Genomic DNA, 17,193 nt, shown 5'->3' with positions numbered 1-17,193 from the left:
ACCATGCAGGTAGAACACACAGATCACCCTCACCAAGAGGAGGACGATGCAGGTAGAACACACAGATAACCCTCACCAAGAGGAGGCCGATACAGGTACAACACACAGATCACCCTCACCAAGAGGAGGACCATGCAGGTAGAACACAGATCACCCTCACCAAGAGGAGGCCGATGCAGGTAGAACACACAGATCACCCTCACCAAGAGGAGGACCATGCAGGTAGAACACAGATCACCCTCACCAAGAGGAGGACCATGCAGGTAGAACACACAGATCACCCTCACCAAGAGGAGGACCATGCAGGTAGAACACACAGATCACCCTCACCAAGAGGAGGACCATGCAGGTACAACACACAGATCACCCTCACCAAGAGGAGGACCATGCAGGTACAACACACAGATCACCCTCACCAAGAGGAGGACCATGCAGGTAGAACACACAGATCACCCTCACCATGAGGAGAACCATGCAGGTAGAACACACAGATCACCCTCACCAAGAGGAGAACCATGCAGGTAGAATACACAGATCACCCTCACCAAGAGGAGGACCATGCAGGTAGAACACAGATCACCCTCACCAAGAGGAGGACCATGCAGGTACAACACACAGATCACCCTCACCAAGAGGAGGACCATGCAGGTAGAACACACAGATCACCCTCACCAAGAGGAGGACCATGCAGGTAGAACACAGAGATCACCCTCACCAAGAGGAGGACCATGCAGGTAGAACACACAGATCACCCTCACCAAGAGGAGGACCATGCAGGTACAACACACAGATCACCCTCACCAAGAGGAGGACCATGCAGGTACAACACACAGATCACCCTCACCAAGAGGAGGACCATGCAGGTAGAACACACAGATCACCCTCACCAAGAGGAGTACCATGCAGGTAGAACACACAGATCACCCTCACCAAGAGGAGGACCACGCAGGTAGAACACACAGATAACCCTCACCAAGAGGAGGACCATGCAGGTAGAACACACAGATCACCCTCACCAAGGGGAGGGCCATGCAGGTAGAACACACAGATCACCCTCACCAAGAGGAGGACCATGCAGGTAGAAAACACAGATCACCCTCACCAAGAGGAGGGCCATGCAGGTAGAACACATAGATCACCCTCACCAAGAGGAGGACGATGCAGGAAGAGAACACCGATCACCCTCACCAAGAGGAGGACCATGCAGGTAGAGAACAAAGATCACCCTCACCAAGAGGAGGACCATGCAGGTAGAACACACAGATCACCCTCACCAAGAGGAGGACCATGCAGGTAGAACACACAGATCACCCTCACCAAGAGGAGGACCATGCAGGTAGAACACACAGATCACCCTCACCATGAGGAGAACCATGCAGGTACAACACACAGATCACCCTCACCAACAGGAGGACCATGCAGGTAGAATACACAGATCACGCTCACCAAGAGGAGGATCATGCAGGTAGAACACACAGATCACCCTCACCAAGAGGAGGACCATGCAGGTAGAACACACAGATCACCCTCACCAAGAGGAGGACCATGCAGGTAGAACACACAGATCACCCTCACCAAGAGGAGGACCATGCAGGTAGAACACACAGATCACCCTCACCAAGAGGAGGACCATGCAGGTAGAACACACAGATCACCCTCACCAAGAGGAGGACCATGCAGGTAGAGTACACAGATCACCCTCACCAAGACGAGAACCATGCAGGTAGAACACACAGATCACGCTCACCAAGAGGAGGACCATGCAGGTAGAACACACAGATCACCCTCACCAAGAGGAGGACCATGCAGGTAGAACACACAGATCACCCTCACCAAGAGGAGGACCATGCAGATAGAATACACAGATCACCCTCACCAAGACGAGAACCATGCAGGTAGAACACTCAGATCACCCTCACCAAGAGGAGAACCATGCAGGTAGAATACACAGATCACCCTCACCAAGAGGAGGACCATGCAGGTAGAACACAGATCACCCTCACCAAGAGGAGGCCGATGCAGGTACAACACACAGATCACCCTCACCAAGAGGAGGACCATGCAGGTAGAACACACAGATCACCCTCACCAAGAGGAGGACCATGCAGGTAGAACACACAGATCACCCTCACCATGAGGAGAACAATGCAGGTAGAACACACAGATCACCCTCACCAAGAGGAGGACCATGCAGGTACAACACACAGATCACCCTCACCAAGAGGAGGACCATGCAGGTACAACACACAGATCACCCTCACCAAGAGGAGGACCATGCAGGTAGAACACACAGATCACCCTCACCATGAGGAGAACCATGCAGGTAGAACACACAGATCACCCTCACCAGGAGGGGGACCATGCAGGTAGAACACTCAGATCACCCTCACCAAGAGGAGAACCATGCAGGTAGAATACACAGATCACCCTCACCAAGAGGAGGACCATGCAGGTAGAACACAGATCACCCTCACCAAGAGGAGGACCATGCAGGTAGAACACAGAGATCACCCTCACCAAGAGGAGGACCATGCAGGTAGAACACACAGATCACCCTCACCAAGAGGAGGACCATGCAGGTAGAACACAGAGATCACCCTCACCAAGAGGAGGACCATGCAGGTAGAACACACAGATCACCCTCACCAAGAGGAGGACCATGCAGGTACAACACACAGATCACCCTCACCAAGAGGAGGACCATGCAGGTACAACACACAGATCACCCTCACCAAGAGGAGGACCATGCAGGTAGAACACACAGATCACCCTCACCAAGAGGAGGACCATGCAGGTAGAACACACAGATCACCCTCACTAAGAGGAGGACCATGCAGGTACAACACACAGATCACCCTCACCAAGAGGAGGACCATGCAGGTAGAACACACAGATCACCCTCACCAAGAGAACCATGCAGGTAGAGGACACAGATCACCCTCACCAAGAGGAGGATCATGCAGGTAGAACACACAGATCACCCTCACCAAGAGGAGGACCATGCAGGTAGAACACACAGATCACCCTCACCAAGAGGAGGGCCATGCAGGTAGAACACATAGATCACCCTCACCAAGAGGAGGACGATGCAGGAAGAGAACACCGATCACCCTCACCAAGAGGAGGACCATGCAGGTAGAGAACAAAGATCACCCTCACCAAGAGGAGGACCATGCAGGTAGAACACACAGATCACCCTCACCAAGATGAGGACCATGCAGGTAGAACACACAGATCACCCTCACCATGAGGAGAACCATGCAGGTACAACACACAGATCACCCTCACCAAGAGGAGGACCATGCAGGTAGAACACACAGATCACCCTCACCAAGAGGAGGACCATGCAGGTAGAATACACAGATCACCCTCACCAAGACGAGAACCATGCAGGTAGAATACACAGATCACGCTCACCAAGAGGAGGATCATGCAGGTAGAACACACAGATCACCCTCACCAAGAGGAGGACCATGCAGGTAGAACACACAGATCACCCTCACCAAGAGGAGGACCATGCAGGTAGAACACACAGATCACCCTCACCAAGAGGAGGACCATGCAGGTAGAACACACAGATCACCCTCACCAAGAGGAGGACCATGCAGGTAGAATACACAGATCACCCTCACCAAGACGAGAACCATGCAGGTAGAACACACAGATCACGCTCACCAAGAGGAGGACCATGCAGGTAGAACACACAGATCACCCTCACCAAGAGGAGGACCATGCAGATAGAATACACAGATCACCCTCACCAAGACGAGAACCATGCAGGTAGAATACACAGATCACCCTCACCAAGAGGAGGACCATGCAGGTAGAATACACAGATCACCCTCACCAAGAGGAGGACCATGCAGGTAGAACACACAGATCACCCTCACCAAGAGGAGGACCATGCAGGTAGAATACACAGATCACCCTCACCAAGACGAGAACCATGCAGGTAGAATACACAGATAACCCTCACCAAGAGGAGGACCATGCAGGTAGAACACACAGATCACCCTCACCAAGAGGAGGACCATACAGGTAGAACACACAGATCACCCTCACCAAGAGGAGGACCATGCAGGTAGAACACACAGATCACCCTCACCAAGAGGAGGACCATGCAGGTAGAATACACAGATCACCCTCCCCAAGAGGAGGACCATGCTGGTAGAACACACAGATCACCCTCACCAAGAGGAGGCCGATACAGGTACAACACACAGATCACCCTCACCAAGAGGAGGACCATGCAGGTAGAACACACAGATCACCCTCACCAAGAGGAGGACCATGCAGGTAGAACACACAGATCACCCTCACCAAGAGGAGGACCATGCAGGTAGAACACACAGATCACCCTCACCAAGAGGAGGACCATGCAGGTAGAACACACAGATCACCCTCACCAAGAGGAGGCCGATACAGGTACAACACACAGATCACCCTCACCAAGAGGAGGACCATGCAGGTAGAACACACAGATCACCCTCACCAAGAGGAGGACCATGCAGGTAGAACACACAGATCACCCTCACCAAGAGGAGGACCATGCAGGTAGAACACACAGATCACCCTCACCAAGAGGAGGACCATGCAGGTAGAACACACAGATCACCCTCACCAAGAGGAGGACCATGCAGGTAGGACACACAGATCACCCTCACCAAGAGGAGGACCATACAGGTAGAACATACAGATCACCCTCACCAAGAGGAGTACCATGCAGGTACAACACACAGATCACCCTCACCAAGAGGAGGACCATGCAGGTAGAACACACAGATAACCCTCACCAAGAGGAGGACCATACAGGTAGAACATACAGATCACCCTCACCAAGAGGAGGACCACGCAGGTAGAACACACAGATCACCCTCACCAAGAGGAGAACCATGCAGGTGTTTCAGGTTCCTTATGCCATATGATTGGAGAAACCTCCAGAAAAAGTCTTAATCTTTACTTCACCTAAGAAGCCAAACAGTCCCCGAGCCTAAATGAATTAATGAGACAGCTAACTGAGGGTGAATGGGCCGGTGTGAGAGGCAGACGCTAGTGAGGTGAAGTTAACAGGCTATTTAAAGGGCCAGACTATTCCCCAGGCCTGGGTACTTGTGGCTATACATTATGCTATAAGCCTCCCAGTGTGGACCAGTGACAATGGCCAGCCTGTATAGCAGCCTCCATCACCGAGTGTGTTTAAACTTCAGAAACCACAAGGTAGCGTTTACACGCGGTCCACACACCCCCGCGCACACACACACTGTAATGGACACACACACGTGGATAAACGCATACGCACACATACGTGCACTCTCACCATAGACAGCCCTCACTGAGCACTGTTTGCGTTAACCAAACAAACCTGGGTCTTCAGCCATTTATTTTCAGCCTTGCAGGGTTTTTTCTCTCCCTCTCTTTTTTAAAAGTGCACATCTGCCAATGGTTTGTGAATCAGGCGGCTAAATTTACCACTTCGCGGTTAAACATTTTTATTCCTGGTTGTTTGGTGAGTAAATTTGGGTTGTTAGTGGGGGTTAAAGAAGGATGATGCTTAAACCGTTAAATAAATACCCACCACACCTTTTACCTGCTGGTGGAAAACCACATTTCATTCATTCATTCATTCACAGGGGAAATGTGGAAGAACATTTTTATCCCAACGGGTGAAAAAAGTAGAAACACACACGCGGACGTACGTATACACACCAGGCGTTTCTGTCCCCTCCTGTCCTATGCTTAGACATGGGCTGTTTCCTGTATATATCAACAGTTAATCCACTCTGGAGTTTACGTGAGTGCCTCCATACCGACTATACATCTATGAGTGTCTCAGAAAATATGTCCTGTGTGTGTCTGCTGTAGTCTGTTTGTTACAATTAGTTTGTTAGTATTTCAGATTATTTGTTACTCAATGTGTTTATGTGTGTCAAGATCTGAGGAGCTACGTGTGTGTGTGTGTGTGTGTGTGTGTGTGTGTGTGTGTGTTCCTAAACAGTCCCTCTCTCTCTCTCTCTCTCTCTATCCATCACCCAGGTGAGGAACGTGGTGAATGATGCGGGGATGTTCTGGAGTTCAGGGACCAGGTCATCAAAGCCTCTCTGGCCCACGGTCACCTGGTGGTCACCACCGCTCTCCAGTGCTAAGAACTGGAACCATCCTCTCATCTTTGACCTGAAGGAGGGAACCATCAGCCTCATTGTACAGGCTGAGAAGTAAGTCTCTCTTTAGCCTTGTATCTCATTCTGTCCCTCCTCCATTTCTTAGTCTTTCCCGTCTCGTCTATCTCTGTTGCGGCCTATCTCCCTGTTGCGCCGATCTCTGGACCCCCTCTCCTTTTCTTTCCCTCCCCCTCTCTCCTGCCAAATACACTCTGTGTGTGTGCGTCTGTGTGTGTGTGTGAGTGTGTGTGTTTGTGAGAACTGTGTGTGAGAGTGTGTGTGTGCCATTAGCAGAGCAGGTCCTGCTGTGGAAGCCTAACTGCAGTGGGGAACAAAGAGATGGACATTTATCATTCTCTCCTCTGGGTCGTTCCACCATTTAAAGCACCAGAAAGAGAATTTCAACTCCCACCATCTCAGATTGTTCTGAAATTGTTTCTGTTGATAGAAACAGATGAGCATTCCTGCAACATTACTTTGTTGAAATATAATTTGATCTCTGAGAAATTACGATAATTCATTGCACCCAAATTGGCCATTTTAATTTATAGGATTCATAATATATTAAATAAATATAGTACCTAACATCTGATTTGGACCAAACTTTTTTATAACAATGAGTAAGACACGAGGATCCGAAGAAATGTTCAAAAGCCCACTCGGACCCCCCACACCCCACGCCAATCCCACCCCAACAAGGAGGTTATAGCATCAGCTCTCTGACAAGTAGTATGGAGCTGTGGCTCAGAGTATTGTTTGTTCATTCTCTCACTCGTTCTCTTCTCCATCTCTATGTCCCTAACCTTGCTTTCTATCACTCGTTCTCTTCTCTGTTCTCCATCTCTCTGTCCCTAACCCTGCTTTCTATCACTCCCCCCATCTTTATCTCTCTATCTTTCCCTTTCTCCTCTTTGTTTTGGCTCCTCTCTGTCTCAGACACTTCCTGTTGGTGGATGGAACGGGGGTCTATGTGTTCTCCTACGAGGGCCGTCTCATCTCCACGCCCAGATTCCCCGGCATGAGAACGGACATCCTCAATGCCCAGTCAGTCTCCCTTAGCAACGACACCATCGCCTTCCGGGACAAGAGCGATGAGAAGGGTGAGTGGAAGGCCAGCCGAGCTGTTCCTTCACTACTACAATACTAAACTTTGTTGTCCACAGAGCAGGGCGAGATTTGCCTTAGGCTTCTTCACTCAATGACATTTACATCAGTAGCACTTTGCCAACAAGAGGATTACACTTCACCAGGAGATAAAACGCTGGAGAAATGACTTAAGCAGGACTGGAACAATGACCGTTTGCCATCATTATCCTGCTCTCTCTCTCTCCGTCCTCTCCTCTCTTCTCTTCTTTTCCTCCAGTCATCTTTCTGTTTGATGCCCTGACGGGGAAAGCCCTGGGTGAAGGGAAGCCCCTGACTGACAAGGTGGGTGATTCACCAACCAACACACACCAACAGTCAGTCATAGCACACATTACACTCTCCTGTTAGTGTGCACACACTGACATGAGAAGACTGTGCATATCTCCACCTGCCTACATCTTAATCCATACTGTTACATTGAGCAACCTGTTAGGATTGGGGGAGGGTAAGCTGATCCTAGATCTGTGCCTCAGGGTAGCTGTGGGTTCGAGTGCCCCCAACGGCCAGGGTGAAAAGGTCAGGGAGCCATGGATAGAAGACAGAGAAGAATTAGTGGTGTTGAGGGAAAAGAAGAAACTTGATAGTTAAGAGGGAGACATACAGCTTGTGTGGAAACTGGAATGAGTGCATGTGTGTGAGAAAGAGATGGAGAGAAAAGGGGAGGGTTATGGAGTAAGAACAGGACTGAAAGGGATAAAGAGAGAAGGAGTGAATTAGAGAGGGAGAAAAGGAGGAGAAGTAGCCAGGATCAGTAGTTACTGTCTCTGCCAGCACTCCACAGCTCCAAGACAGAGGAGCACTGCACTGAAGCCAGCTGGCTCTGACACACACACACACAGTCACACACACGCATATACACTCCTGTTGGGGAGTATGGGCCAGGAGCTGTGGGGTCAGACTGCTGGCACCCCCTTCCACTCTCTTGCCTCCCCCATTTCTCCCTCGTCTCCCCTTTCCTCCACCTCTTCCCTCTGAGTTGAGTATCTTCCCTCTGATCTGGGCTCATTTGTTCCCTCCTAGTCCTCCTGTGGCTGTGTACTCAGGGCTGTACTGGGGAATAGAGAGTGTGGAGGGGGAGAGGAGAGGGCTTGGGATATGGGTGATCATGTGTTGAGAAGAGAAGTGTATCAAAATACAATATTGTATGTGTTATGGGGACTGGTGGGGTTTGACACTGGTGGTTCAGTTTGCCCTGCTCATGTGAACCAGGCCTCTCTCACACAACTTTCTGCCTCCCATTTCACTGTGTTTGTGTGTGTGTGTGTGTGTGTGTGTGTGTGTGTGTGTGTGTGTGTGTGTGTGTGTGTGTGTGTGTGTGTGTGTGTGTGTGTGTGTGTGTGTGTGTGTGTGTGTGTGTGTGTGTGTGTGTGTGTGTGTGTGTGTGTGTGTGTGTGTGTGTTTGCATGTGCCCGTGCGTGTGTTCCAGATGGAGGTGGTGGAGATAGCTCTGGACCAGTGTGGCCCGTCCAGCGAGAGGAAGATCGCAGTCATAGACAAGAACCGTGACCTGTATCTGACCGCTGTCCATCGCCTTAACAAAGAACACAACATCTGCAAGATAGGTAGGAGAGAGGAAAGGAGAGAGGGAAGGAGAGAAAGGGAGGGGGAGATAGATTTCCAACTGCTTTGTGTTGTTAAGCACCTAAAGCCTACCAGATAGATTTTTCTAACCATAACCCACATGCACTATGGTCTACACACCATGTGGTAGAGGTTATAGTTAGTTATTCTGGGTGTTGTCAGTAAGAGTGTGTTGTCTGTCTCTATCCTGCTCAATAGGTACTGTGGTCCACACTATGTCCTGGAACGACTCCTCTAACATCCTGTGTGGTATTCAGGACACACAGTTCACTGTGTGGCACTATCCCAGTGCGGTCTTCACTGGACCTGCTGGCTAAAACACTCTACATGAAAGACGCCAGGTAACACACACACACACACACACACACACACACACACACACACACACACACACACACACACACACACACACACACACACACACACACACACACACACACACACACACACACACACACACACACACACACACACACACACACACACACAGAAAACAGTTCCCCATTATCAGAAATAAAAGGTACTGCTTCATCTGAAATGTTTTCATGTTGTGTAAAAGCTGTTTAAAAGAGATTCCTGAGTGGCTGCCCTTAGGCTAAGTGGCTGTGTGTACAGAATGTATTTTTATATCTGTCGGTCTGTCCCCCTCCACACTGAGTTCAGCCGTGTGGCCCACATCCTGAACTACGTCGGGACCCAGGTGACGGCTCGTTGGTGTACAGCAGCGTGTCTCCTACCCCACCGTGCTGCACGAGTACAGCGCCTCCTCTCGCTGGGAGGACGCACTGCGCCTCTGCCGCTTTGCCAAGGTAACACACACCTGACAGGAGAGGGGACATTCTCATGGAGACATTCTCTGGTGACTCCCTGGTCCGCTGCAGAATGAGTCTGATCTGTATAGAGCAGAGCACACATCATATTCAACACCAAATACTGTACAAAACACATCTTAAAAAAACTCTTCACATTATGTTGAAAATAGAATAATGGTGTGAAATAATCCAGTGCCAAATGTCTAACACCAGGCCTGCTGTCTCCCTGGCCCTGCCCCTACTCTACCCAGGAGAGGAGGGCTGCTCTGAGCCATGAGCTCTGAGCCCTCTCTTAAAGCCAGTTATTTAGGATAAATGGTGTAATTAGCGGCCTGTAATTGCTAGCACATTGTGGGTTGCAGCAGAGCAAAGCAGGGCCAAAGGGACCAGAGAACCAGAGCCCTGGTCCCAGGGGAAACACTCAGCCCCCGAGAGGGGCCACTCGGGCTGGGGGGCCACAGATCAGTGAATGGGATTTCTCCAGGGTTCTAGTGTTGTGTTCTGATAGACCTTATGGGTTCCCCCCACCATAGTGTGGGAACAACAGGCAGCGTGGGAACTCACTGTCACTCTTTGGAAGTGGGGTGTGTATCTCAATGTCTTGTCTCAGGTCTCAGTGTGTCAAATTTCTTTCCTCATTTCTCTGTGGTTGTCTCATGTCTGTTCGATTGTCTCATGTCGGTCTTGTTGTCTCGTGTCTGTCCGGTTGTTTATTCAAATCAAAATTTTATTTGTCACATGCGCCGAATACAACAGGTGTAGTAGACCTTACAGTGAAATGCTTACTTACAAGCCCCTAACCAACAATGCAGTTTTAAGACAGTACTTTAAAAAACGTAAGAGATAAGAATAACAAATAAATAAAGAGCAGCAGTAAATAACAATAGTGGGGCTATATACAAGGGGTACCGGTACAGAATCAATGTGCGGATGCACCGGTGTCGAGGTAATTATGTACATGTAGGTAGAGTTATTAAAGTGACTATGCATAGATAATAACAGAGAGTAGCAGCAGCGTAGAAGGGGGGGCAATGAGTCTGTGTAGCCATTTGATTCGCTTTTCAGGAGTCTTATGGCTTGCGGGTCGAAGCTGTTTAGAAGCCTCTTGGACCAAGACTTGGCGCTCCGGTACAGCTTGCCGTGCGGTAGCAGAGAGACCATGTCTATGACTAGGATGACTGGAGTCTTTGAAAATGTTTAGGGCGTTCATCTGACACCGCTTGGTATAGAGGTCCTGGATGGCAGGAAGCTTGGCCCCGGTGATGTACTGGGCCCTACGCACTACCTTCTGTCGTGCCTTGCGGTTGGAGGCCGAGCAGTTGCCATACCAGGCAGTAAAGCAACCCGTCAGGATGCTCTTGATGGTGCAGCTTTTAAACCTTTTGAGGATCTGAGGACCCATGCCAAATCTTTTCAGTCTCCTGAGGGGGAATAAGTTTTGTAGTGCCCTCTTCACGACTGTCTTGGTGTGCTTGGCCCATGTTAGTTTGTTGGTGATGTGGACACCAAGGAACTTGAAGCTCTCAACCTGCTCCACTACAGCCCCGTCGATGAGAATGGGGGCGTGCTCGGTCCTCCTTTTCCTGTAGTCCACTATCATCTCCTTTGTCTTGATCACTTTGAGGGAGAGGTTGTTATGCTTGCACCCCACGGTCAGGTCTCTGACCTCCTCCAGAAAGGCTGTCTGATTGTTGTCGGTGATCAGGCCTACCACTGTTGTGTCATCGGTAAACTTAATGATTGTGTTGGAGTCGTGCCTGGCCGTGCAGTCATGAGTGAACAGGGAGTACAGGAGGGGACTGAGCACGCACCCCTGTGCGGATGTGTTGTTATCTACCCTTACCACCTGGGGGCGGTTCGTCAGGAAGTCCAGGATCCAGTTGCAGAGGGAGGTGTTTAGTCCCAGGGTCCTTAGCTTAGTGATGAGCTTTGAGGGCACTATGGTGTTGAACGCTGAGCTGTAGTCAATGAGTAGCATTCTTACATAAGTGTTCCTTTTATCCAGGGGTGAAAGGGCAGTGTGCAGTTCAATAGAGATTGCATCATCTGTGGATTTGTTGGTGCGGTATGCAAATTGGAGTGGGTCTAGGGTTTCTGGGATAATGGTGTTGATGTGAGCCATGACCAGCCTTTCAAAGCAGACGTGAGTGCTACAGGTCGGTAGTCAGTTAGGCAGGTTAACTTAGTGTTTTTGGGCACAGGGACTATGGTGGTCTGCTTGAAACATGTTGGTATTCCAGACTCAGACAGGGAGAGGTTGAAAATGTCAATGAAGACACTTGCCAGTTGGTCAGCGCATGCTCGGAGTACACGTCCTGGTAATCCGTCTGGCCCTGTGGCCTTGTTGACCTGTTTAAAGGTCTTACTCACATGGGCTGCGGAGAGCTTGATCACACAGTCGTCCGGAACAGCTGATGCTCTCATGCATGTTTCAGTGTTACTTGCCTCAAAGCGAGCATAGAAGTGATTTAGCTCATCTGGTAGGCTCGTGTCACTGGGCAGTGCTCGGCTGTGCTTCCCTTTGTAGTCTGTAATAGTTTGCAAGCCCTGCCACATCTGACGGAGTGTCGGAGCCGGTGTAGTACGATTCAATCTTAGTCCTGTATTGACGCTTTGCCTGTTTGATGGTTCGTCGGAGGGCATAGCGAGATTTCTTGTAACCTTCCGGGTTAGAGTCCTGTTCCTTGAAAGCGGCAGCTCTACCCTGTAGCTCAGTGCGAATGTTGCCTGTAATCCATGGCTTCTGGTTAGGGTATGTACATACAGTCATTGTGGGGACGACACCCTTGATGCACTTATTGATAAAGCCAGTGACTGATGTGGTGTATTCCTCAATGCCATCGGAAGAATCCCGGAACATATTCCAGTCTATGCTAGCAAAACAGTCCTTTAGCTTAGCATCTGCTTCATCTGACCACTTTTTTATAGACCGAGTCACTGGTGCTTCCTGCTTAAATTTTTGCTTGTAAGCAGGAATCAGGAGGATAGAATTATGGTCAGATTTTCCGAATGGAGGGCGAGGGAGAGCTTTGTAAGCGTCTCTGTGTGTGGAGTAAAGGTGGTCTAGAGTTTTTTCCCCTCTGGTTGCACATTTAACATGCTGATATAAAAATTTGGTAAAACTGATTTAAGTTTCCCTGCATTAAAGTCCCTGGCAACTAGGAGCGTTGCCTCTGGATGAGAATTTTCCTGTTTGCTTATGGCGGTATACAGCTGACTGAGTGCAGTTTTAGTCCCAGCATCGGTTTGTGGTGGTATATAGACAGCTACGGAAAATACAGAAACACTCTAGGTAGATAGTGTGGTCTACAGCTTATCACGAGATACTCTACCTCAGGTGAGCAAAACCTTGACTTCTTTAGATATCGTGCACCAGCTATCGTTTAAATATATGCATTGGCCCCCGCCCCGTGTCTTACCAGAGGCTGCTGTTCTATCCTGCCGATAGGGTGTCTGTTATTAATGTCGTTCAGCCACAACTCAGTGAAACATAAGATATTACATTTTTAATGTCCCGTTGGTAGGACATACGTGCTTTCAGTTCGTCCCATTTATTTTCTAGTGATTGAACGTTAGCTAGCAGGACGGATGGCAAAGGCAGATTAGCCACTCGTCGCCTGATCCTCACAAGGCACCCTGATCTCTTTCCATGAAATCTTTGTTTCCTTCTCGAGCGAATGACGTGGATAAGGGCCTGTTCGGGTGTTTGTAGTATATCCTTCCCAGCTGATGCATTAAAGAAAAACTCTTTGTCCAATTCGAGGTGAGTAATCGCTGTTCTGATGTCCAGAAGCTCTTTTTGGTCATAAGAGACGGTAGCAGCAACATTATGGACCGGCAGGTAGCCTAGTGGTTAGAGCGTTGGGCCAGTAACTGAAAGGTTGATAGACCGAATCCCTGAGCTGACATGGTACAAATCTGTCGTTCTGCTCCTGAACAAGGCAGTTAACCTCTATGGGCTAGGCGGGACGAATTCGTCCCACCTACGTAACAGCCACTTGAAGCCTGTGGCGCGATTTTCAAAACCTTAAAAATCCTATTACTTCAATTTCTCAAACATATGACTATTTTACAGCTATTTAAAGACAAGACTCTCGTTAATCTAACCACACTGTCCGATTTCAAAAAGGCTTTACAACGAAAGCAAAACATTAGATTATGTCAGCAGAGTACCAAGCCAGAAATAATCAGACACCCATTTTTCAAGCTAGCATATAATGTCACCAAAACCCAGAAGACAGCTAAATGCAGCACTCACCTTTGATGATCTTCATCAGATGACAACCCTAGGACATTATGTTATACAATACATGCATGTTTTGTTCAATCAAGTTCATATTTATATCAAAAACCAGCTTTTTACATTAGCATGTGACGTTCAGAACTAGCATACCCCCCGCAAACTTCCGGGGAATTCGCTAACATTTTACTAAATTACTCACGATAAACGTTCACAAAAAGCATAACAATTATTTTAAGAATTATAGATACAGACCTTCTTTATGCACTCGATATGTCCGATTTTAAAATAGCTTTTTGGTGAAAGCACATTTTGCAATATTCTAAGTACATAGCCCAGGCATCACGGGCTAGCTATTTAGACACCCGGCAAGTTTAGCACTCACCATAATCATATTTACTATTATAAAAGTTTGATTACCTTTTGTTGTCTTCGTCAGAATGCACTCCCAGGACTGCTACTTCAATAACAAATGTTGGTTTGGTCCAAAATAATCCATCGTTATATCCGAATAGTGGCGTTTTGTTCGTGCGTTCCAGACACTATCCGAAATGGTAAAGAAGGGTCGCGCGCATGGCGCAATTCGTGACAAAAAAATTCTAAATATTCCATTACCGTACTTCGAAGCATGTCAACCGCTGTTTAAAATCAATTTTTACGCCATTTTTCTCGTAGAAAAGCGATAATATTCCGACAGGGAATCTCCTTTTCGGCAAACAGAGGAAAAAATCACAAAGGCGGGGGCGGTCGGGTCACGCGCCTAAGCCCAGAGTCCCTTGATCGGCCACTTGAGAAAGGCGATAATGTGTTTCAGCCTGGGGCTGGGATGACGACATTCTGTTTTTTCCCGGGCTCTGAGCGCCTATGGACGACGTAGGAAGTGTCACGTTAGAGCAGAGATCCTTAGTAAAAGATAGAGATGGAAAAGAAGTTCAAGAAATGGTCAGACAGGCCACTTCCTGTAAAGGAATCTCTCAGGTTTTGACCTGCCATTTGAGTTCTGTTATACTCACAGACACCATTCAAACAGTTTTAGAAACTTTAGGGTGTTTTCTATCCATATGTAATAAGTATATGCATATTCTAGTTACTGGGTAGGAGTGGTAACCAGATTAAATCGGGTATGTTTTTTATCCAGCCGTGTCAATACTGCCCCCTAGCCCTAACAGGTTAACCCACTGTTCCTAGGCCGTCATTGTAAATAATAATTTGTTCTTAATAACTTCTGATGGCTCAAATCCCGTTAACGGGATCGATTTGACAACAGCCAGTGAAACTGCAGGGCGCCAAATTCAAACAACAGAAATCTCATAATTAAAATTCCTCAAATATACAAGTATTATAAACCATTTTAAAGATAAACTTCTTGTTAATCCAACCACAGTGTCCCATTTCAAAAAGGCTTTACTGCGCAAGCATACCATGCGATTATGTTAGGTCAGTGCCTAGTCACAAAAAAACATACAGCCATTTTCCAGCCAGAGAGGAGTCACAAAAAGCAGAAATAGAGATAAAATGAATCACTAACCTTTGATGATCTTCATCAGATGGCACTCATAGGACTTCATGTTACACAATATATGTATGTTTTGTTTGATAAAGTTCATATTTATATCCAAAAATCAGAAGTTACATTGGCGCGTTATGTTCAGTAATGTTTTGCCTCCAAAACACCCGGTGATTTTGCAGAGAGCTACATCAATTTACAGAAATACTCATCATAAACGTTGATGAAAGATACAAGTGTTATGCATAAAATTAAAGATATACTTCTCCTTAATGCTACCGCTGTCAGATTTCAAAAAAGCTTTACAGCGAAAGCACACCATGCGATAATCTGAGTGAGTACAGTGCTCAGCCACCAAAACAAGCCATACAGATACCCGCCATGTTGTGGAGTCAACAAGTCAGAAATAGCGTTAAAAATATTCACTTACCTTTGATGATCTTCATCGGAATGCACTCCCAGGAATCCCAGTTCCACAATAAATGTTAGTTTTGTTCGTTAAAGTCCATATTTATGTCCAAATACCTCCTTTTTGTTCGCGCGTTTAGTTCACTAATCCAAATGCACAAGGCGCGAGCACAAAGTCCAGACGAAAAGTCAAAAAAGTTCCATTACAGTTCGTAGAAACATGTCAAACGATGTATATAATCAATCTTTAGGATGTTTTTAATCATAAATCTTCAATAATATTCCAACCGGACAATTCCGTTGTCATTAGAAAGGAAAGGGAACGGAGCTTGCGCGATCAACAACTAAAGGCTTTCAGCTGAGCCATCTACTGTGACTTGTCTTATTCTCTCCCCTTTCACAAGTGAAGCCTGAAACAACGTTCTGAAGACTGTTGACATCTAGTGGAAGCCTTAGGAAGTGCAATCTGACCAAGTTTACACTGTATATTGGATAGGCAATCACTTGAAAAACTACAAACCTCAGATTTCCCACTTCCTGGTTGGATTTTTCTCAGGTTTTCGCCTGCCATATGAGTTCTGTTATACTCAGACATTATTCAAACACTTCAGAGTGTTTTCTATCCAAATCTATCAATTATATGCATATCCTAGCTTCTGGGCCTGAGTAGCAGGCAGTTTACTTTGGGCACACTTTTCATCCGGACGTGAAAATAGCGCCCCCAAGCCATAAGAAGTTAACTGACTTGCCTAGTTAAATAAAGGTTAAATAAAATCATTTACAAAACAAGTTAAACAAAATAGCATTGTTGATTAAAAGCTGATAAGACGGCAGCCATCATCATGTCTGTCGCTGTGATGTTCCTCTCCTGTGTTGGTGTCTCACACCCCCCACTGAGTCTCTGAGGAGCAGGTGAGTCTCTCTCTCGTTCATTTACGTCTTTCCATGTCCACGTCTTTCCATGTTGTGATACAGCCCGGGATTGAACCCGGGTCTGTAGTGACGCCTTTAGCCCTGGGCCTTGGAATGGTGAAGGGTCCATGACGGAGCCACTGGAGTGGAGCTTTAACGAGACACGACCAGCAGCTTTGAATTAGTTTCTAATTAGCCTGGGTGACACCATTTACCGTATATTTAACCTTCCCAACACACACAAACACACACACACACACACACACAGCCAACCCCAGTGAGAGCCTATGCACTGCATTGGATATGATGCAATAACCACAACCCTGGAGAAGGATGGCTAGAGGGGACAGGGGAGGGGAGAGTAGAGTAGAGGGAGGGTATAGTGGGTGTTTTCAGAAAGTATTCATACCCCTTGAATATTCCAAATGT

The 17,193-nt window shown here is 47.7% G+C and overlaps 1 protein-coding gene and 1 long non-coding RNA gene across 2 annotated transcripts in view; both read left to right on the top strand.

Annotated features, from left to right (window-relative positions):
- The window catches only part of LOC106612779 (intraflagellar transport protein 80 homolog), a gene marked incomplete at its 5' end in the record, with an annotated part of 65,209 nt that extends 55,979 nt beyond the window's left edge, over positions 1–9,230 (top strand). Inside the window, 8 exon segments of the mRNA XM_014214253.2 lie at positions 6,034–6,055; positions 6,058–6,139; positions 6,141–6,212; positions 7,095–7,258; positions 7,522–7,586; positions 8,731–8,866; positions 9,084–9,186; positions 9,188–9,230. Coding sequence (XP_014069728.2) covers positions 6,034–6,055; positions 6,058–6,139; positions 6,141–6,212; positions 7,095–7,258; positions 7,522–7,586; positions 8,731–8,866; positions 9,084–9,186; positions 9,188–9,230 — 687 coding nt within the window.
- Positions 9,231–9,551: 321 nt separating this feature from the next.
- LOC106612912 (uncharacterized) overlaps positions 9,552–17,193 on the top strand; it is a 30,521-nt gene continuing 22,879 nt past the window's right edge. Inside the window, exon 1 of the long non-coding RNA XR_001330392.2 lies at positions 9,552–9,694. This is a non-coding gene — a long non-coding RNA (uncharacterized lncRNA). The remainder of the gene's footprint in view (positions 9,695–17,193) is intronic.

This window comes from Salmo salar, chromosome ssa09 (genome assembly GCF_905237065.1).
Source record: "Salmo salar chromosome ssa09, Ssal_v3.1, whole genome shotgun sequence".
Taxonomy (NCBI): domain Eukaryota; kingdom Metazoa; phylum Chordata; class Actinopteri; order Salmoniformes; family Salmonidae; genus Salmo; species Salmo salar.
The sequence above is the reverse complement of the archived record's forward strand: the minus strand, read 5'-3'. Positions and strand labels throughout refer to the sequence as shown.